This window comes from Thermoascus crustaceus, assembly GCF_041956765.1.
Source record: "Thermoascus crustaceus strain CBS 181.67 unplaced genomic scaffold VTN00scaffold_1, whole genome shotgun sequence".
NCBI lineage: Eukaryota > Fungi > Ascomycota > Eurotiomycetes > Eurotiales > Thermoascaceae > Thermoascus > Thermoascus crustaceus.
Genome location: NW_027192527.1, coordinates 1,818,648 through 1,839,142, shown reverse-complemented (window position 1 = coordinate 1,839,142; position 20,495 = coordinate 1,818,648). Strand labels below are relative to the sequence as shown.

At 49.8% G+C, this 20,495-nt stretch overlaps 5 protein-coding genes across 5 annotated transcripts; 3 read left to right on the top strand and 2 right to left on the bottom strand.

The window, feature by feature from the left end:
• Positions 1 to 938: 938 nt before the first annotated feature.
• Positions 939 to 4,809, top strand: VTN00DRAFT_649 (uncharacterized protein; the record flags this gene model as incomplete). Its single annotated transcript, XM_069433131.1, has 3 exons — positions 939 to 1,392; positions 1,469 to 2,240; positions 2,304 to 4,809. The coding sequence occupies 3 exons, from the start codon at positions 939 to 941 to the stop codon at positions 4,807 to 4,809; spliced, it is 3,732 nt and encodes a 1,243-aa protein (XP_069291356.1).
• Positions 4,810 to 5,491: 682 nt separating this feature from the next.
• VTN00DRAFT_648 (uncharacterized protein) lies at positions 5,492 to 7,581 on the bottom strand (the record flags this gene model as incomplete). The annotated part of the gene is made up of 5 exons (XM_069433120.1): positions 5,492 to 6,913; positions 7,003 to 7,084; positions 7,162 to 7,241; positions 7,373 to 7,404; positions 7,500 to 7,581. The coding sequence occupies 5 exons, from the start codon at positions 7,579 to 7,581 to the stop codon at positions 5,492 to 5,494; spliced, it is 1,698 nt and encodes a 565-aa protein (XP_069291355.1).
• A 634-nt stretch (positions 7,582 to 8,215) lies between these two features.
• VTN00DRAFT_647 (uncharacterized protein) lies at positions 8,216 to 13,627 on the bottom strand (the record flags this gene model as incomplete). Its single annotated transcript, XM_069433109.1, has 3 exons — positions 8,216 to 9,105; positions 9,155 to 9,430; positions 9,484 to 13,627. 3 exons carry the CDS (start codon positions 13,625 to 13,627, stop codon positions 8,216 to 8,218), a joined length of 5,310 nt encoding a protein of 1,769 aa, XP_069291354.1.
• Positions 13,628 to 17,660: 4,033 nt separating this feature from the next.
• VTN00DRAFT_646 (uncharacterized protein) lies at positions 17,661 to 18,332 on the top strand (the record flags this gene model as incomplete). The annotated part of the gene is made up of 1 exon (XM_069433098.1): positions 17,661 to 18,332. One exon carries the CDS (start codon positions 17,661 to 17,663, stop codon positions 18,330 to 18,332), a length of 672 nt encoding a protein of 223 aa, XP_069291353.1.
• Positions 18,333 to 19,964: 1,632 nt separating this feature from the next.
• On the top strand, positions 19,965 to 20,439 carry VTN00DRAFT_645 (uncharacterized protein; the record flags this gene model as incomplete). The annotated part of the gene is made up of 2 exons (XM_069433087.1): positions 19,965 to 19,970; positions 20,029 to 20,439. 2 exons carry the CDS (start codon positions 19,965 to 19,967, stop codon positions 20,437 to 20,439), a joined length of 417 nt encoding a protein of 138 aa, XP_069291352.1.
• Positions 20,440 to 20,495: the final 56 nt, after the last annotated feature.

Here is a 20,495-nt window from a genome sequence, read left to right as displayed (position 1 = left end):
GGCCGATCTGCTGGTAGGTCGGTCTGGAATTCATACTACTCTGTTCCGTTTCTGCTGTCCTTTCATTTTTTACGATTTGAGTGAGGGTAGCCACGCGCCTGAGGGCTGTGGTTCCTTGGTCGGCCGGTATATATGTTAGCATCATTATTGCCACTATCTACCATGGATGAGGTCTCGTTGGAATTAATTGGCTTTCATGCAGTGGAGCATTAGTTGAAAGAAATTTCTAAGATTGAACAATGCCAGGGGATATCAAACTGGCGCTTGTATCAGGTAGCTCAGTGGATAGAATTCAGCGACAGTGCCTAGTGCTGGTTCTGTTTCGACTCAACAGCGATTTGCGGTGACAACTCACGAATGCCCTGTATAAACACATCTTAATGACGTGGACGAGTCGAGATCCGACTATCCAGATATTGTAACGTAGGTAAATCTGATTTAAGCAGAGTAGTAGGCCTCTAAGTATTGCAGATAATCCATGTGACGAATACTAGGCTATGCCTGGTGACCCAGCGTTTCGGTAGCCGCCCTCAGTATTGCAGATGTCCAATCTAAAGGAGCAGCGACGCGACATACCTACCTAACATTTAGCGGTTGGGCAGGAATCGTGAAACAGCTGAGCCTCTTCCCCTTCGATTGACCATCAATGGAAGTCAAGAAGGCCAGTCAATTGGCGATTTCTTCAGACTCTTCCTGTCTGATAAACTTGCAACTAATACGACTACTAATGCTGCAGGGCGCAACATTTGGGGGCTATTTTTGCTTTTCTATGCTCTGCCACCCCGCTCTCCTGAGTTCGAAGCAGTGTATTAATAGGTATGCATTCCTTCATCCAAGCAAACGTCTAATATCTCCTTTTAAAGTTCCTGTTTTTGGGTTAAGAAGGCTTTCCATTATATACTGTCATTTGTCAGAGGCACCCTGTCAGCCTGCCGTACATGGCGGAAGCTCTTGCTGCAATTGGCATCATTGCCAACATAGTGGAAGTTGTCGAATTTGGTTTTCAAATCGTATCTCGTCTAAATGAATTCCAGTGCAGCGTTAACAAAGCCCCAAAGTCATTTCGCCAGATCAAGACCGAGTTGCCCCTTTTATTATACACCCTGAAAGAGACCGAGAAGACGGTCGCTTCGGGCTCTGTTAGCGAGGAGGCTGCCAGAGCACTCGTTCCCGTTGTCTTGGGATGTCGAAAACAGGTCGAATTGCTCGACTCTGTTCTTCAGAAAGCGCTACCGGCACCGGGAGATTCCCGCGGGAAACGACATCTTAAGGCTCTATCGACGCTGTTTCAAGACGGAAAAATCCAAGAAATAAGCCTATCTCTTTCGAAATATGTTCAGACGTTAACATTTTATCATGTTGCTACTACATCAACAATGCAACCTTCAACCGGTATGGCACCAATCTACGGAAGATGTATACTTGTTCTTGCTATATATATAGGTACTTACCATCTATGACGTTACAGAGGAGAAACTCGCCAAATTGCGTCGCTGGTTATCAGCACCGGATCCATTCCAAATTCACAAGAGAGCGTTTCAAGACCACCTAGAAGACACTGGCCAGTGGTTTCTCAGAAGTGAGCAATATTCCAAATGGAAGACAGGCCTCACGTCGTTTCTCTGGTTGCATGGGATACCTGGCTCCGGTAAGAGTATCCTATGCTCGGCGATCATCGAAGATATCTTACAGGACTCCTACGACGATGCTGGCAAGGCGACCGCGTATTACTACTTCACTTTCAGCGACTCCCGGCATCAAGTTCCCGAGCTTATGGTGAGGTCGTTGATCGATCAATTTTCCAAGCAATGCATACAGATTCCTGAAGGCCTGCATTCACTTCTCTCTTCAGATCTGGATGGGCGACGGCCGCCAACGCTGGACGAACTTCTGGAAGTGCTACGTCAAATGATTCAGCATTTCCCTGCCCCGTACATAGTGCTGGACGCCCTGGATGAATGCAATGATCGACCCCAGCTCTTGAGGACCCTCGAGGCAATGGCTGGATGGGACGTCCGGATAATTGTCTCAAGTCGAGACGAACAAGACATCAGGAGCTCCCTTGTGGACCTCGTTGACGAACACAATACCGTTTGTCTTCAGAGCAAGCTAGTAAATAAAGACATTGCTGTCTATGTCCGCCATCGGTTGTCTACAGATAAGAACTTGAAGAGATGGCAACAGGATCTCGAAGTTCAGCAAGAGATCGAGACGCAGTTGACAGAAAAAGCCCATGGAATGTGAGAGATTCAGCCCTCTGACTTGAGAAACATGAGCAAAGACAACAATTAATTAATGGACAGGTTTCGCTGGGTCGCATGCCAGCTGGATACACTGGGGAGGTGCTTGAATCGTTCAATGCTGAGGAAGTCTCTGAAAGAGTTACCACGGACACTGGACGAAACCTACGAGCGGATTTTATGCGCCATCGATGACGATTACCGTGAATATGCCCTGCGAATTCTTCAATGGCTCGCTTTCTCCGCCACGCCGCTTTTCGTGGGACAGGTTGCGGAAGTGGTCGCAATTTCCGTCGACAGCTCTCTGTTCGACAGAGATCAAGTCCTGGAAGACCCCCTTGATGTACTGAGGATTTGCCCCAGTCTTGTGACCGTGGTATCCGTTCCCATGGTTGGCCCCGTATCGAAGGAACTTGCCGAGAAGGGGATTTCCTACGAGCAGGATGATATCTTCACCTTGGCACATTACTCCGTTAAGGAGTATCTGCTCTCTAAACGAATTCAACAGGGCCCGGCAGCGGCATATAGCATTGAAGAAAGGGCCGCTAACAAATTTCTCGCAAATAGCTGCCTTGCATATCTTTTACAGTTCCGGGAACTGGATTGCATTGATGACGCTACTCGCAAGAAATCGAAGTTGGCAATGTACGCCGCAGAATTCTGGGTGCAACATTCTCGTGCTGCCGAACCGGATACAGAATTAACGTATCAGCTGATTATGGAACTTCTTTCGCCCACAAGCAATGCTTTTTATAATTGGGTTCAGATACACGACTACGATAGACCTACGTTACGCGGTACCCTTTGCTTAGATGACATTCCAACCCCATTGTACTATGCTTTGGTCGCTGGATTACCGAAAATCGCACAACTTCTAGTCGAAAAAACAAGTACTGATGTCAACGCCCAGGGTGGAGTTTACGGCAGTGCGTTACAGGCCGCATCATTTAGTGGTTATGTCGAAGTGGTGGAGAAGCTATTGGCAATGGGGGCGGATGTCAACATGCACAGTGGAATTTGTGGCACGGCACTGCAGGCAGCATGTGTCAGCGGTCATGAGGAGGTGGTAGGGAAGCTGTTGGATGCAGGTGCAGATGCTAATGCACAAGGTGGACACTATGGCAACGCACTTCAGGCAGCTGCTGCTTATGGTTCGACAAAAATTGTCAAACAGTTAATTGACGCAGGAGCAAATGTCAAGATGCAGGGTGGATATTGGAGCTCTGCGCTGCATGCAGCATCAAGTCACCGCCATTGTGAAGTGATCCAGCAGCTGCTGGATGCAGGTGCAAATATCAATATGCAAAGCGAACAGCATGGCAGTGTACTGCAAACAGCAGCCTGTTACGCTCTTGAAGAGGGCTCTGTCAGGTGGCTGGTAGGTCTTGGCTTACCAAGCAAAGAGCTTGTCAATACACCGCAGGCTGCTGGAGGACATTCTGGTCACAATGTGATAGAGCAACTTCTTGCGGCTGGAGCAGATATCAATGCACAGGGAGGAGAATTGGACACTGCGTTGCAAGCAGCCTCTGCCCAGGGCTTTGAAGAGGTAGTGAAGCAGTTGCTTCAAGCAGGGGCCAATGTCAATGCACAGGGAGGAGAATATGGCAACGCACTGCAGGCAGCATCTGCCTGGGGCCATATCGGGATAATAAACCTGCTGCTAGACGAGGGTGCTGATATCAGTGCACGAGGTAGCGGGTACTATGGAAGTGCGCTGCAGGCAGCATCTGCCAAGGGCAATGGTACGGTGGTGAAGTTATTACTTGACAGAGGTGCAGACGTCAATGCACAAGATGGAGGGCACTATGGCACTCCTCTGCAGGCGGCGTGTTCGTACGACCGTGGTACATGTACAGTGGTCAAGCTATTGCTGGATGCGGGTGCAGACGTCAATACGCGAGGAGGAGAATACGGTACTGCTCTGCAGGCAGCGTGTTCGTGTGGCTCTGAGAACATGGCGAAGATTTTGATCGAAGCAGGTGCAGATGTCAACCTCCAAGGAGGAAGATTTGACACTGCTCTACAGGTGGCATGCATCTGTGGCTTTGAGAGGCTGGTGAAGCTGCTGCTCGAGGCCGGAGCCGATCCTAATGTGCAATCTGGAGGATTCTACGCCAACGCTCTGCAGGCGGCATGTGCCTACGGTCGTGATATAATGGTCAAGCTACTGCTTGAGGCCGGAGCAAATGTCAATGCACTGGGAGGGGAGCATGGCACCGCGTTGCAGGCCGCATCAGCTGCCATCAGTGAGCAGGTCCTAATCGTGAAGCTGCTCCTGGAGGCGGGCGCGGATGTTAATGCACAGGGTGGACGATATGGTAGCGCCCTCCAGGCAGCGTGTTACTGTGGCTATGAGGCGGTGGTGAAGATGTTGCTGGATGCGGGTGCGGATATCAATGCAGAAGGCGGACAATATGGCAATGCGCTCCAAGTAGCAAGGGCGAACGGCTTTGAGAAGATCGTACAGCTACTGCTGCTGGCAGGAGCCCGAACTGATCCTGAAGGGCTGGTTGACACAAACAGCAACAACAGATCGGCGCCATTATTAATACTACAGAATGCATAGATAGAAAGATGGACTGGGTGGATATGAAGATAGATAAACTGTAGCGGATGGAGGCCTTGAGGTGTCCTGAGTTTCGGTTGCTGTCCATGTAAGTGGATAGATCGAAAGAGGAGGAATATCATATATATATGGCTCAATCAAGATACAACTTTTTGGATATCGAATGTGCTGTTACAGTACAGACCCAATCACACGGGTAAACTATCTGCTTACTCTACATTTGGGGAAAGAGACAAAGAACATTGTGTTACAATGCAAATAAATAGGCATAAACTAATGTTGACATTGTTCTCTTGAAAAGCATTCAAAGAAAAGAACAGAAAACAACAAAAAAAGGAAGTTTACATTCCGATCGCTAATAAATGAAAAATGGTTTTTGTCACCGAACTCGACTTGAAAACAATAATAGATTAGATATTCAGGGGGAAAGAGAAAGAAAAAGAGACGGAAAAGAAAAAAGACACTCAGCCTGACCTGACCGATTCCGGATGGTGCGAGAGAGGGCCCGACACTGCTTATGTATGTATTATCTTTTTTCATCAACCAGGATGTATATCCGTTGGCCAGCTAGTCGATCGCTTCAAGTGCTCTCTACCCGATCCGATTCGTCATACCAACGCATATTCCCATTCTCGTAGTCTGGATCTGATTTACACAGACGAGTGTCTAGATTAGCCCAGATTTAACCCAGCAGATCATCGAGAGCTGAACCGGTGGGCTTGCGTCCCTGCTGGGCCTGGGCCTGGGCCTGGGGCTGTGGTATAGGCTGGCCGAGAACAGGGGTAGACGACGTGGACGTAGTTGCAGAGGTGGTGGAAGGGGCCGGCGTGCCCCAGATCCCAGCGCTGGCGCGCTCCTTGGCCATGCTCGCCAGGTTGGGCCCCTTGTTCACGGGCGTAGAGGCCTTCTGGATTCCCGCGCTCGCGCTGGCGGCCGACCAGAGCGAACCGAAAGCGTCACCGCCGGAGGACTTGGATGCTGATGGTTTGTGGCCCGCGGCGGAGTTGGAGGTGGATGAGAAGGAAGAAGTGGAAGTAAATCCGGGTCTGTTAGTCGCAGAGGAGAGGGGCTGAGAGGTGGTGGGAGTTGCGGAGACGGAGGTGTAGTAGTTTGGTGTCGCGGCCTGGTAACCTGTCGGCTTTGGTGGCTGCTGTCCAGCCGTAGTCTGTGGGGAGAGAGATGCAATGGAGTTTGTGGCAGTGTGGGTTGGAGACCTAAAGCCGACTAGGTCGTTCAGGTTCGCGTTCTGAGTCCCGGAGACTGGTTTGGGTGCCGCGAACTGGGTGCTCGAGGTTGTAGTGACGGTAGTAGAAGATGCTGGAGGAGGAATGGAGAACTGGGCAGACAGGGTCGGTGCAGCAGTAGGTTGAGTGGTAGTAGTAGCGGTGGTGGTGGTGGTGGCCGGGGTTGCCGACTGGAAGTCGTCAAATTCGTCGTCGTCAACAGGGTTCGGCTGCAGTGCAGTCAAGCCGTTGCTGCTGCTGGCAGTAGCAGGCTGCTTACCAGCGGCCGTGGAGGAAGCAGGGGCAGCAGGCTCATCGTCACCGAAGTCGAAAAGATCCTGTTGAGGCTCCTTGGGCGGTTCAGGCTGCTTCGTCGTTTCGCGCTTAGCACGTGGTGGACTTGGTCCACGCCGCCGACTCGCCGGCGGGGATACATTCTCCTCATCGTACTCGTCATACTCCTCGAAGCGGGTGCTTCTTCTCCCTGAATCCTGGAAGTCGCTCGTGTTGCCTCCGAAGCCACCTCCATCGCCGTAAACACCTCCGCTGTATCCTCCGAACTGAAGACTGTCACTGCCAAAGCCACCGTAGCGACCGCTCGAGCCTGAGAAGCCACCCCCGATACCCATACCGCCTTCGATGCCACCGAACTTGTTCCGGTTCGCCCGGGCCTTCTTTCTCTCCGCGCGGATCATGTCGACGTCGCTGAGCAGCTTCACCAGCTCCGCTGATCTGTTGCGCACGTTGATACCTTGGTCCTTCCCATTCTGATCGATGTAGTGGAACTGCCGCAGCATGCGCAACAGGGAGAGATGTGATCGGGCATCGTCGACGACCCGTTCGGAACCGTTCTTAACGAGGAACTCAAGGAGCTGAAGAGCCTGTTATACACACGAAAAGGGGGATGAGTCAATCGATGTATCCCGGAAATGGTTGTTGAACAAGCACCAGGCGCTAAGGCATGCCATACCTTGTATATCTGCCTCCACTCTTCGGCGCTTTTCTCCGTGAATCGCCGGTAGATCATGGGCATAATCTCGTTAAGCAATTGACTATATGACGGAAAAGAATTATGAGTAATCCAGATCTCTCTCTTGATAGGAAATGAAATATCCGGAGGACGGCTTACTAGCTGTGAGTTCCGTTCGCGATCTCCTGCATCAGCGTCGACGAAGCACCCCACGGCTCGTTATTTGTAGCCTCCCGGACCTAGTATTACATTTCCTGTAAGCGGGCGACTCCAGACCATGCCGAGTTTTCCGGGAAAGCAGCCCTGGATCGCAAGTCGAATACAGATCGTTCGTTTGTCCGGGGAGGAACGTGACGACGAAACGACTAACCTTCGCCTCCATTTCGGTGTAGTTCATGACAGCTAAAAGAAAACGGAGCAATCAGCAGACATCCTCAAAACAAAAGACAAGTGAATCATTGCGGAAAGGGGATTCTCTGGAGGAAGGACGGACATACCATTCTGCACCTTGCGGACTCCCGCCTTGATATCGTACAAGGTCAGATTACTGACCTGCTCCTTAAGACTGGCGAAATCCATGGCGCACAATCGCACGCGTGTATGTTAAACAATTGAGGAGAACGTAAGAGGAAGGTTAAAAGAACGGGGTAGACTATCGAGCGGACCAAGGAGAGTCACGGTAGAGTTGTCGGAGCAGCAGGGGGACCAGACTCAGCAGCGCGGGCATCCCGTCGGGCATGAAGGGAGGATCGCCCTCGAGTGGCCAACAAAGCCGCGCCGGCGCGCACCGGCGCACGTGACATCGTGGTCTCGGGACCGTGACAGCGATTCTCTATCATATGCTTAGGGAAATCATGGCAGCGTTGCACGTCAACCAGGATAATATAATACTACTAGCTCATAACTACGTACAGAAGGTAAAAGATTCGTCTAGACAATCGTAAAACGAGCAGTCGTCTCAGGAGACCGGTCAACCTCTCAACGGCTTGCTCAAATCGTCATAAACGTCGCAAAGGTCAAATAAAACATATCAATTTGACATCCGTCATGGGAGCTTCCGGACCTCTTCCCTTGTTCCCTGAACACCATTCGTGAGATCCAGACACCCTCCCTGCGTACCTCGGATATCATGAAAGCGAAATGCGTTTCAGAAAGGAGAGATACTGACATCCCGTTGACCCATCCATTCTTCTCCCGGCCCGAAGTAACCCGTTCATTCGTTATAGAATTTTCTCATGATCAGATGCAAGAATAGGTTGACGTTAACTCGTAAAGCCCCCTCGAAAAGGTCCAAGAACTGAGTGTTGTTGAACTGCGCCTGCAACAGGTCGTCCAGCGGTACCTGGGCGTTCGCACCGGGGATCATCATATTGCCGCTACTTCCATCCACCATGAACACGCCGACCTCGTTACTCGAGATGGTCAGGTCGACCCGGTCCCATTGGCGTTCTGTGTAGCCCTTCCAGTATACCAGGACGCCCTTGTCGGCAAGGTTGCGCGCTGAGTATTTGAAGGAGCCGAATTTGAAGACTCGCCCGGATTTCTGAAGTTCGCGTTCATGGTCCCACTGCTTGGTGAACGGCATCAGGAACCTTTTCTTTCCCTTCTTATTCTGCAGAGTCACCATTGCCTGCTCGATATAGTCATTGTACGTCTTAAGCTGCTGTTCGAGATACACAGCTTGGTCGTTCAGTCGTGCCAGCGTCATGCGAACGCCCTCAAGTTCTCGCTGCCGTTGGATACGCCGCCGATGTTTCGTCCGGATATCAATCGCAATGGCATTCAACAGGTCTTGATAGTGATTCTGGCGGGTGATCTTGCCAGCCTGTTCGAGTTGGAGAATGTTCTCGAGTGCCGTTCGCTTAAGTTCGGGGTAAGTCATTGCCCCAAGGTCGAGTATTGTGTTTGCCTCGGAGTAGGCACCCCTCCGCCTAGTGTTCGTCGACAGCTCATCCCGTACCAGGGTCTGCCATCGTTCTTCGTCCTCTTCCGTTGGTGGCTTCACCATGATTTCCATCAAATTGGCTCCAGACTGGACTCGGATAATGTAAAGGATGCATCGTTTTGTCTCCATAAATAGAGCCTTGATTTCAGCTTCGGGGTCTACTTAATGTCAGCAAAGGCCTCTTTGGGGTGACAGTGGCCGACTTACCTTCAACATTGTGAAGCTTGGGATGCAGAGTCAGGCTGATTTCCGAGGAGCTGACACTCATCAATTCATTCTCGTTGGTCTTGACATTTCCCAAATCCCGAATAGCCTCCTTCAAAATGTCATCGTTGGGACAGATGAATTGAATTTCAGATGCAACGAGCTGATGGATCGAGAAGATGTCCGACATCTTGATGTACAGAGTCGGTTTGGTCTTGGCATACAGGTCGTTGAACTCGTCGATATCGAAGTATGTCTCGGCATTTTGCACGGAAATCACTGCGGAGTTAGAACCACTTGGAAGGAGGATTTAGATGAGAGATAATACTCACAGTTGCCCCAGGTATGACCCAGGCGTTGGATTGACTCCCCAACATAGGTATTAAGCGGCTGTAGGTAGATATTCTCTCCGCCGAATAGCCTCCCAGAAGCCACTTGGTTGAGGACTTTCACTACCTCCGCAAGGTTTCTTTTCTGTTCTTGGTTTAAACCTCTGTCCACTATGCCGTGCCTCTCTGGCTCCACAAGGGCTGGCTGAAAGTAACTCTTCCACACCCACTGGCCGACAACCTGGAGAATAAATCCAGGGCCCTCGTCAGCGAATTGGGTGAGAAGATACTCGTACATCTGCTTCGCAATATATCGGATTCCAAAAGGCATTCGGTATAAGAAATCCTCAATGGCGGTGAAGAATTGATCGGCGATATCGCGAAGGTCCTGCAAGTTTTGAATAAATATCGCTCTGGTTTCCGGGTCCCTGATCGCCTCTTCTCTCGGGACGTCAGGTCGACGTCGGCTTCGCCGGCCCGTACGAAGCTCCTCGTTGGTGATTGTAGCACGGTAGATATGCATTGGATCACTTTCTAAATCCAGATCCGGATTATCAATAATGGTTTCTTTGACAACTGGTCCAAGCACATCACGCATGAATTTACGGTCCCTTGGCGACTTGATATATGCCGCAAAGAGCTTGTTCCAGAACGAGTTGCAGCGCATGTAATCCTGAAGAGAGGCGAAGCTCTCAACCTCTTCTTTGATGGAGCGCACGATCAGCTTGATCAGATAGTATTCCTCGCGTCTCTTCTGAGAGTATCCGAAAAGCCCCATCATCCAATGCTTGATCTTCTCATATTCCTTTTCCGACGTATTCAGCTCCCGTAGTCTTCGGAACAACTTGGCGAGATACTGAGGCTGTGTCTGCAAGAGGAAGAACAATACCTGGTATTGTTCTAACTTCCGTCTTGAGGTCTTGTTCAGCGCTTTGAGATCGAAAGGATCTTTCGACGAGATATCCGTATTCGGTAACAGACTGCCGACATGGCCGCCAAAGTGCCTTTGGTGCTTCACAACTTCGTCAAGTGTAATTTTGTTCTTCACGAGTAGTGCAATTTTAATGTCAAGCTGGGTGATATATTGGTCGGCTAACTCGTTCTGGCGAACTTGTTGCACGACTGTCTTTCTCAGGCGCTCAAACTCGATTTCTTCATCGAAGTCGAAGTCACTGTCATTGAGAAGGTGAACGAAGCCTTTGACAGTTCCGACAGGGGGATTCTTGCCGCTTGTGAGGCTCTTATACGCTTGGCCCTGAATCTTGCCTCTGACAATACTCTGGACCTTGATCACCTTTTCCATATTCTCCAGGAAATAACGACGCTTCTCTTCAAATCGGGTTCGAATAATGCTTCCTCTAATCCGAGCCTGAAGGTCAGTGATGATATCCTCCTCTGCCTCAAGATCCATCAGCACCTGACCGACATCTAGTCGGACAAGCATTCCTCTGGTCAGAGCTTGGAGCTGGACAATCTGGTCGCAATTCTCTTCAAGCTCAGAAAGGATGCCACCAACATTGATCCGCAGAATGGCTGCCCGAGAAAGCGCTTGGAGGCTAATGAGCCGGGGAGTCTGTTGCTTAAGAGCCAGCAGATCGGCATTCCATTGTTCCCTGAGCAGGAATCCCCTGATCATAGATTGAAAGTTTAAGATCGAAGTTTCATGTTTCGCCAGACAGTTTCTTTGAGCTTCGAGATAGTCTCGGACAGATTTTGCCCTCTGTCTGCTTTGCAGTTCTATAATCGATGGGATATGCTCCGCAAGCTGACTTCGAAGCGTCTTGAGATTTTCTCGAACGAACTTTGCTCTCAGTCTGCTTTGTAGGTCCAGTATCGCTGGGACGTGCCGTCCCAGCTGACTTCGAAGCGCCTTAAGATCTGCTCGAACAAATTTTGCTCTGAGTCTGCTTTGTAGTTCTAGTATCGTTGGGGTATGCTTTCGCAGCTCAACTCGAAGCGTCTTTAGGTTTTCTCGAACAGAATTTGCTCTCAGCCTGCTTTGCAGTTCTAGGATGGACGGGGCATGCTGCGCCAGCTGGCTTCGAAGCGTCTTGAGACTTTCTCTCACAGCAGCACCTCGATACGTGGATTGTAAAACAATCCATTTTTCCTTCCTCTTGGCTAGTGCTTCTTTCTGAGACGCTTGACGAGTTCTCTCTGCAATAGCTCTGGCCCCCGCTTGAAGGAAAGTAATGGAGGAAGTCTCCCGATCGAGTAATTTTCGCTTCTGCGCCATTGATTGACGCGTGAGCATTCCTCGAATGGCCGCTTGGAGTGACTGAATTTCGTTTTCTGCATCCAGAGTTTCCTCGCGATCCTCGAACACCTGTTTTCGTCGCAAAGCACCTCGGATAGCAGCCTGAATCGATTTGATCCCTGATTCTTCCCGCCGCATACGAGTTTTGAGGTACTTCGCTTCATCCCTGACTCTTGCTGCGCGCACTAAACTTTGCAGTTTTACGATATCCGATTCTTTTTCTTTCCACCAATTTTGGTTATTCCGATATCTCCATCGCACAATGAAACCGCGGGATATTGCCTGCAAGTTCACTGCAAAGCGCTGCATACTCAGTCTATAATCAGCGATCTGGCGTGCCCAATCGCCACGTATTCTAGACTGAAGGTCGACAATCAAGTGCTCGACATCCCATAGTTCGTTCATCACGTTTGTGAGTCTCAGCCGTAACATGGCACCCCTCAGCTGTGCCTGAAAATCAGTGATATATGCTTCATTCTCCCGGAGTTCCCTCTCAATCCGCTCTTCTTCTGTCTCTTCGGGTTCGGGCTCGGGCTCAAGCTCGGCACCGAAGCTGGCGCCCATTCCGGAGAAGCTAGGCATGCTAACTCCTGACTTGTCCAGACCTCTTTGTGTCTGCTCCAGCTCATGATGCTCGAACTCAAGCTGTCCGACAAGGTTGCCAATCCGAAATTCGACGATCCCTTTCTTGAACAGCAGCCACGATAGTGCGTGGATGCAGTGTATGACTTTCGGGATGTTCTTCTTTTCGTACAAATCGATAAGCTCGAACCTGAAAAGCTCAGGCAACTCGACTTCGTCTAAAAACCGGAAGAACAGAGCTATGTTATCAGAATGCCGGTATTGCAGTTTTGGGTGACGGAAAATTCGAATAGTGCGATTCGGATACAACGCTTGCACGATTTCCGCGAGGGTCACACCGTCTCGCAGCGCCTCCTCCAGCTGAACAATTGGTGGAATTGGTTTCTGTATGACATCCTCGATCCATTCCTTTGCTTCTCCGATATGGCAGAGGTATTCATAAGCTTGAAGAAACTGTCTCTGCTTGTCCATCCAATTTCCCGCCGCCCAGGCAGAGGTATTTTTCCTTCTGTTGTGGCCATTGGCCCCGGCACGTTTGAGGCGTCGCCTTCCTTGCAGTCCAACAACGGTGGGTGCTGTGGTGCCGATAGAGAATTCTTCGCTCTCGCCAGATTGCGCGATCTTGGAGAGAGTGCGAAGATGGCCCGTGGAAGATTTTTGAAACGTCTCAAGCTCGGGAGCGGTCAGGGTTGCGGTAACGATCGGTGCATGGGGAGTCGACACGCTGTGTGAATGGTGCGGCCTCGTTTGAGGCGACCTAGGCGATTTGCCGTGAGGAGGCGTCTGCGGGGGGCAGGAGTCTCTGTCGGGTTTGCTCAATGGGCTTAATGGCTCATTCTCCTGCAAGTGCATGGCACGCGGTTCTGGCGTGATGGGCCGGGGGTCCTTTCGAAGGTACTGCGTGTCATCAACCGTATAGCTTCTGGCGTGACGGAAGGAAGTCTGCGGTTGCTTCGCCGGCGGCGACACGTTGGGAGCCTGCTGCAGCGGGCGCAGCGAACGACGGATCTGGCCGTACGTCTCAGCAGCGCTTGGCGAGCTGTCCGCCGCCGACCACTCGACTGCGGCTGCCGCGGGGGTCATGGTGCTCAGTTCGCTCTTTCCTCGCATGTGGCCAAAGCTGCCAGTTGAGGATCCAGAAGACACATTGGAGGAGACCGTGCTGGCGCGGCTGGGGGCAAACGAATTCGAGTAGGCTGAATAGACGGACGAGCTTGTCGATGCCGTCGAGCCATGGCGCAGAGGGCTCGACGACGATGTTGAAAGGTCCGTCTGTGACTGCTTGAAAGACCGCAGATTGTTTGACATCACGGACGCCGTTGCTCAGGCAGGAATGCGGCAATCGATAAGAATGGGGAAATCCAGTCTTCACCTGGCCGCATACCTGCTTCCACACAGGAGCAGAACGGCACGGTAAGGGTCTGTGAGAACTCTTGGTTCTGCAACAATTTCAAAGGAATGCAGTATCAAGGGAGGGATCGCATTGCGCACTTCGCAGGTACGCAAGGGTGTCCCGTTACTGGAAACGACAAGACAAACAGTGTATTAAAGACCACAACAATCCTCCCAAAAAGAAGAAAAAGCCTGAATGAACCCGTCCGTGTTTTGTCTGGTCCTGTCCTCGAAAGGTTGTCACGGAGTCGTGGATCTTGAGGCCCGAGTGTTGATAGCGGGGAAGGCCGGCAACCTCGTCATGTAAACAAATCTCCCAAAGCGGCAGATCCAACCACGTGATCGAAGCGTGCGATCTCCAGCCCACGCACGACCGACAGCCCCCACGCGACGTCCACCACTCTTATCGAGGGGCAGTCCTGGTGGTTGTTGCCGTACCTCGATGAAAGATGATCGTCCTCTGGACGCGGTGTCGCTTTCGATCTCCTCCAACGTGTGGTGTTGTTGTGCGTGCAGCAGCCAACTCATCCATCGGGATACCCCACTGGGCTGAGACTGATCTCTGGATCCGGCCCGTGCTTTAGCTCCAGGGCTGAGGGCTCCAGCGCGCTTTAGCACATCCCGATCTCGCCAAGTCTAAGGAATGTGACTAAGCTCGACGAGATCCGAGTTAACTTACACTACTGCGGTTTCCAAGGCTCAAAGTTGGATTTTAAGCTCAGACGTGAAGCCAAACGAGCCTCTTTTACTGGCAACAGCGCCAAGTATCTTCTACAATCTTGCTGTTCTCTATCAGGGAATGGACCCGACACCGTTCTGCAGCTCTAGGTCTTTTTGTTTCTTTTTACCTGTAATTTGATGTCCATGATTACAGATATCACTGCAGAATATGACCTATGCACCCCTGCGCTAACTTTCCAGTGTCCCTGTGATACCTGGTCGGTGATGGAGGAATCTAGGCACGCTTCTCTGTTAAATCAGGCTTTCGAGAAAAGCCCTCGAGTTTTCATCTCCGTATGAAATGCAAACTAGAGGTTTCTTATTGCTTACCTAACTTCAGTACTGCATCCACCTCTTTCTGGCCCTGAAGCTCCAGACGGCGATTCCGAGTTCAGGCTGTTTGGTTTTATGATGACCGACGTCGCCGCATGCCTTGTTTGCTGATTAATATGAATCGGAATCAGAACTGACCATTCATGGTATATTAGAGACTAATGCAAGATATCCACTTGACTATCGAGCCACAAATGTTAGACTACGTCCCTCAGCGTACTTCAGCAAGTTTTCTTACTAGCAATGAGTTCATACATGGAAAGAAGTCGACACCCAGTCTGCAAAATGTGTTGTTATACAAAGTACATTTATTTCCCCATTTCCCGGTGGTCTGCTCGCGTAACGTACGTGCAGGAAGCTATCTCCCCACTGCATGCAATGAGTCAGCTGTTTCGGTGATGTACAGGATCTCATGGATCCAACGCTCGAAGAGAAAGCGTTTCTGGGAAAAATGAGCAGGCTAATACCTTTTTCCGATTATTGACGATGGTATAATCGTGAAAGGATATCATTGGAGATCAGAGCATCGTCTGCGACAAATATATCATTATCCCGGTGTTCCTTGTTGGTAAAATATAATGGTTGAAAGACAGGAGAAGAGAAGCAAATAGCTCCGTTGTTAGCACGCAAACACGGAACAAAACAGATAGCTTCCAATCCGATAACATACTTTTCGAGGGCATATCGTAGTTCTGACAACACCTGCTTGTGCTAGCCTTCCTCAAACTGATCTGCTCTCTTCCCCCGTAAAAAATCGTGGAAGTCAAATCAGAAAGCAAGTTTATGAGAGCTAAATTGGAGAACAGCAATCTTAGGTGATCCAAGACTAGTGTTGACGACATTTTGATAGCTGCGCCACTACCAAAAAGAGGTAAAAGTGGGAGGGTCAGGGAGAACGTATAGATTTCAAAAACTATATAAAGATTGTACAAAAATATGCAACTGTAGGGGTCGGGTAATATAAAGGAGCGCTGTCGAGCAAGATGTTGGATTCTTCTAAGTAGCTCGTCCGCAAGATCAGTCATGTTACGTCCAGTGACGTATCTACGACGCTGAGATACAACGACGAATGTATGACTGATGGGTTCATTATAAAACCGCAGTTAGACCCATTATAGCATCAATTGGATATTTAAGAATAAGACTGAAACATGTCACCAGCCGGTGAGAGCTTCGAGAATCAGCTCATGCGCACAGGGCGTACGGTGGCAAGAGCGATGAGTCGACTGTCGTACAATTGAGGCCGATATCAGCAAGATGGCAGACAACATTAATGGCACACTGTCTCCTGGTACATGGATCATCGCCCTGGCCGAGCCCATAGGATTCCATGGAACCCTTAGCAACCAACAAACGGGTCATAAAAGCACGTGGCTCCATCCTGAGCGGAGAAGTCCTCGTGGAATTTAGGAACTTCCCGCGGTGCGGAATAAGCAAGTGGAGTCGGAAAGTGCCTAAACACAGAGCATGCTTCAAACTTGCCAGGCCGGACGATACAATCCCGTCATCAAGCGGCTTCCTTGTTGTAATGGAATTCGAGCTCAATATGAGGTAGGCAAAGGGCGCTGTCAATGATGCTTTTCTCTCGGACCTTTAGTTCAAGAGTTCTCTCATCCCAGTCGTCGCAACTGTTGATACAACCTAGAAAGCCGCGACAGCTTGACAAACATGCAAGCTACCTAGGGTCTCCATCGGTTCAAAACCATTTGTCATCTCACCGTTATGTAGCTGTCTCGAACTCCTTAGACTTGGTTCAATCGGCATTCCTGTTGTTTTGGCCACATGAACTTCAAATTAAGAAATCGACCCCTGGAAAAGATGAATCGACTAATCCGACCTTGGAGCTGAAAGGAAATCATGTATGCACTTAACCTTGATCACTTCAGGCAATTCTCTATCCACGTCAAAGTTGCAATGGAATTAGTTGGACGGCTAGTAAAATAACGCTAATGCTAACGTATACCAGCTCCCCATTCGGTACGGTATAACGCAGAGAGGAGGGGAAAGGGAGGGGTTATGAAGCTCTAGGTTCCGCAACGTTTTCGCAGAAAGTGTGTACGGTCTCGGCTGTGGTTCCTGGTATGATATCATCAGAAGATCATCAGGGCCATGAAAGCCGGGCGAATGACAGCCATGAGAGCTATGAGAGGTGCGGAGTCAGAACTCTTAAAGCTCGTGGCAAGTGTGAAAGAGGTGGAAGTTTTCCTGACCTGTGGCTGATGGACGTCGAGTCCTGGAATGTCTCGTGCGTCTCACGTGTCTCGGGGCCCAAGTCCATCCACATCCATCACACTGACATGCATCCGACAACCTCGAGCAGCTCGAGTTGTTTGCCGTTGGAGTAATTTTCCTGTAGTATACCCATTTCTTTTACCTTTTTCTCCGTTTCTGAAGTTTCACTTCAGCAGAAATGCTTTGCTGCTTGCCCAATCCGTCTCGCATCAATGCCGTCTCATTCATATCCGGCCGTGCCTCCCTGAACTTTATTGAGGACTCGACCTGCGGCTCTATGGCGGTTCCGTACCCAAGCTGATAAGCATCCCTCTGTCTACATCAGTGGCCAGTTTTCCATTCTGCCTTCGTCTGAGCTCCAGTAGACCGTCACAATGATGGTTGTTTGTCTCCTTTGGTTCCCCGTGCGAATTCCAACGCGCGTTCAGCGTCTAAATAGAGGCTAGAACTTTCCATTGCATATACTCCATGCTCGATGATATCTAGGGTTCATCATCTCGAGAAAAACCTAGATACATATAACACTTCCTTTCTTTGAGAGAAGCCGTTTGCTTGCTTCTCCTTTCTTCGTCCACTGTGCTACTTGAGCCCTTTCATATCAATCTTCTGGATCACCCGGGCACTCTTTTCTGGTTTCGTCTCAGATACCAGACCAGCAGACAAGATGTATGCTCTTGCCTTCCTTGTGGCTTTTGTTGGCTCCTCATTAGCCTTTCCACAGCTACGAGCCTCGCCCTCGACGTCTCGTCCTAGCACCCCGACCTCTCCCGTTTTCAGGTCCCCCACGCCGACAAACACGACCAGCAGGTTCATCCCCAGCCCAACGGTTCACGTCTCTTCGACTCCCATCAGGATCACGTCGACTCCTGTGGTTCAGACACGTCCTGCTGTCCAGACGTGTCCGCCTGTACAGATACACACGGTTACGGTCTCGGCGCCAGCTGCTACTGTCACCATTCGCGGCTCGCCCCCAGCATGTCCTGCACCTGCAGCACAAAGTCCCATGACTGTGACGCATACTGTTACTGTTACAGCTGCTGTCGCTTCGCGCCCTCCAGCAGCAGCAGCGACCACCGCAAGCCCTCGTCCAACGACGCCGACCACACGTGCTCCAGCGGTATCTCCCACCACCCGTGCTACCACTGTTCCTGGAGCAGCCTCTCCTCGCCCAACTACTACAGTACGTACAACCACGACTAGGCTGTCGCAGCCTCCAGCTTCTACGCCTCCTCGTCCGACTACTCCTGCCACTACACCGCGGGCGTCACCACCTGCTGCCACAACGAGGCCGGCGACTACCCCTGCTACCACTGCTCGCCCAACCACCACACGCTAATGCGTCCCGTGACGAAATACTCTTAGTCACCTCGTCTCTGGTCATGGGTAGGAAAGCATCTTCTTCCCCTTCTATCCTTGTAACACGAGGCTTCCTTTCTGGGCTTGACATCCAAGGTTGGCGTTCATATATACATACGTCTTTCTTTCCATATCCAACAGGATGATTCCCTGGTAAATTTATCTAACCTAATACCCACTGTTTCTCTCATTAATGGAACAAGGCGATTCAACATCAGAAAAGAAAAAAAGGTCATGTATCATGAAGACAAATTGGGATGAGAAAAAAAGCAAATACATATAAGATTTGTGAAGCCATTTAGGATAGATGGGAAGCACAAAAGGACCAGGGGAAAAGAAAAAAAAACACTTCCAGCTAGAACTGAACTGACTAGGAGTACAGTTAGAACGTCATGGGAAATAAGATGAAAGGCAAATAGAAAGATATTTCTTCCCGTCTCCAATGTTTTTTGAAATTCTCTGCACATCCTTTTACTGCTGGATAAGTAATGTTTTCTCTACATTGCATACGTGGCAAAGCTGAAGAGCAGAAAGAAGCGCCAGCCCCTTTCAGGAAGTATGTATTGTATAATGACATCATTGGGAACCAGATATCCGAGTCCTTGTTCCATTCTACTACTTACCTATTTGCTTCCCCCCTCCCCCTCCGCCGGCATACTTATTACTAGCTACCTTGGTAGTTAGCCCTGAAGTACTCCCAACCTCCGTAGGCGGGGCCGTTAAGTACCTACTGCTGTAACTAGAGAAGCGACCCCGGTCCCCACAAAAAGACCACTGCCACATGAATTCAACAGTGCGGATTTATTAGTTATCCGGTAATAGATAAAAATTACATAAAATAATGCGTAGGAATAGTATTGTTTTTTAAAAAAGGAATTGTATAACTCACGGTGCATCGTCTGACATATAGGATACGGTTGATATGATATGATATGATATGATCAGGTACATACAAAACATGCTACTTAGCTACGATATTTGTATACTTCCGAACAGTTCTTAAAAGGGAGAGAGCAGAGCAGACCAGAGCAAGGATTCTGAGAACATTGAAACTGATCAACCAGCTAGATAGATGGATAGTATTCATCCTATCTTTTCTTAGTGGTCGCTACATACAAGCCCACACAGGTTCTCGGAATCGGGTCCCGACCACAGATCCTGTGCCTGCCAGTCGCACGTTGCACATAACCATTAACCTCATCATCATATCATCGTCAATCATCATCTATTGATAACCCCAACCCACCCTTACAACATACAAATCATGAAAAACCAACACCAAGACAAGACAACAGACAGGGACAACTACTTCTTTCCGTCTTTCAAGAAAGCCACTGGCCCCTGCATTCTAGCTCTGCTCTAAAACATGAAGATATTCTTTGCATTTCGTTTGGACAGGATGGATCGTCACTTATAAAGGGCATAACTCACTGAGCCGACCCAGAGACACAACCATCCACGCTCGCCCGGTTTAGAGAGCTAACTGGATGGAAGCCTCGTTTGGAATTCTGAGGTTGACCTCTGCTGCTGCTGCTATATAAACACGGAATACTACCCAAATCCACACGAGAGCGAAAGGGGGAAAAATAAAAACTTTCAAAAAATATATGATATGAGAGTTGGAAAAAAGGGCCAAGATTGCGGGGGAAATGTGTGTGTGTGAGAATGTGTGTTAGGAGAACATATGCTTAGGAAATTTGCAACGCCTCCAAGAGATATATCCCGGCTTCGCCCAGTATTGCCTCAACTCGACCGCGTCGTCTTCGTTTCCCAGGCCGTCAAGGGGTATGCAAGCCCTCCAAAAGCTCCCGCACGCCAGACGCCAGCCACGTGGAGGAAACGGCTTCACAAAAAATAGAAATCACAATAGGAAACCAAGAAAGGGAAGCAACGAAAAGACGAAAAATGGAGATGGAAGGGGAAAAGGACATCGGCACAATATCGGCAGCGGGGAATATGCAGGCGAAGAGAGCTTCAACTGGAGAAAATCTGTGAGAGAGAAGAACAAGGGAGAAGAGTACCCCCGACAGATGGCACCGATAAAGTCGCTATGCCGAAGGGAGACGATCGCACAGGCGCACATATAAATCAGGGTAATAGAAATTACATCGTGACCGCTCGAGAACATCCAATAGATATTACT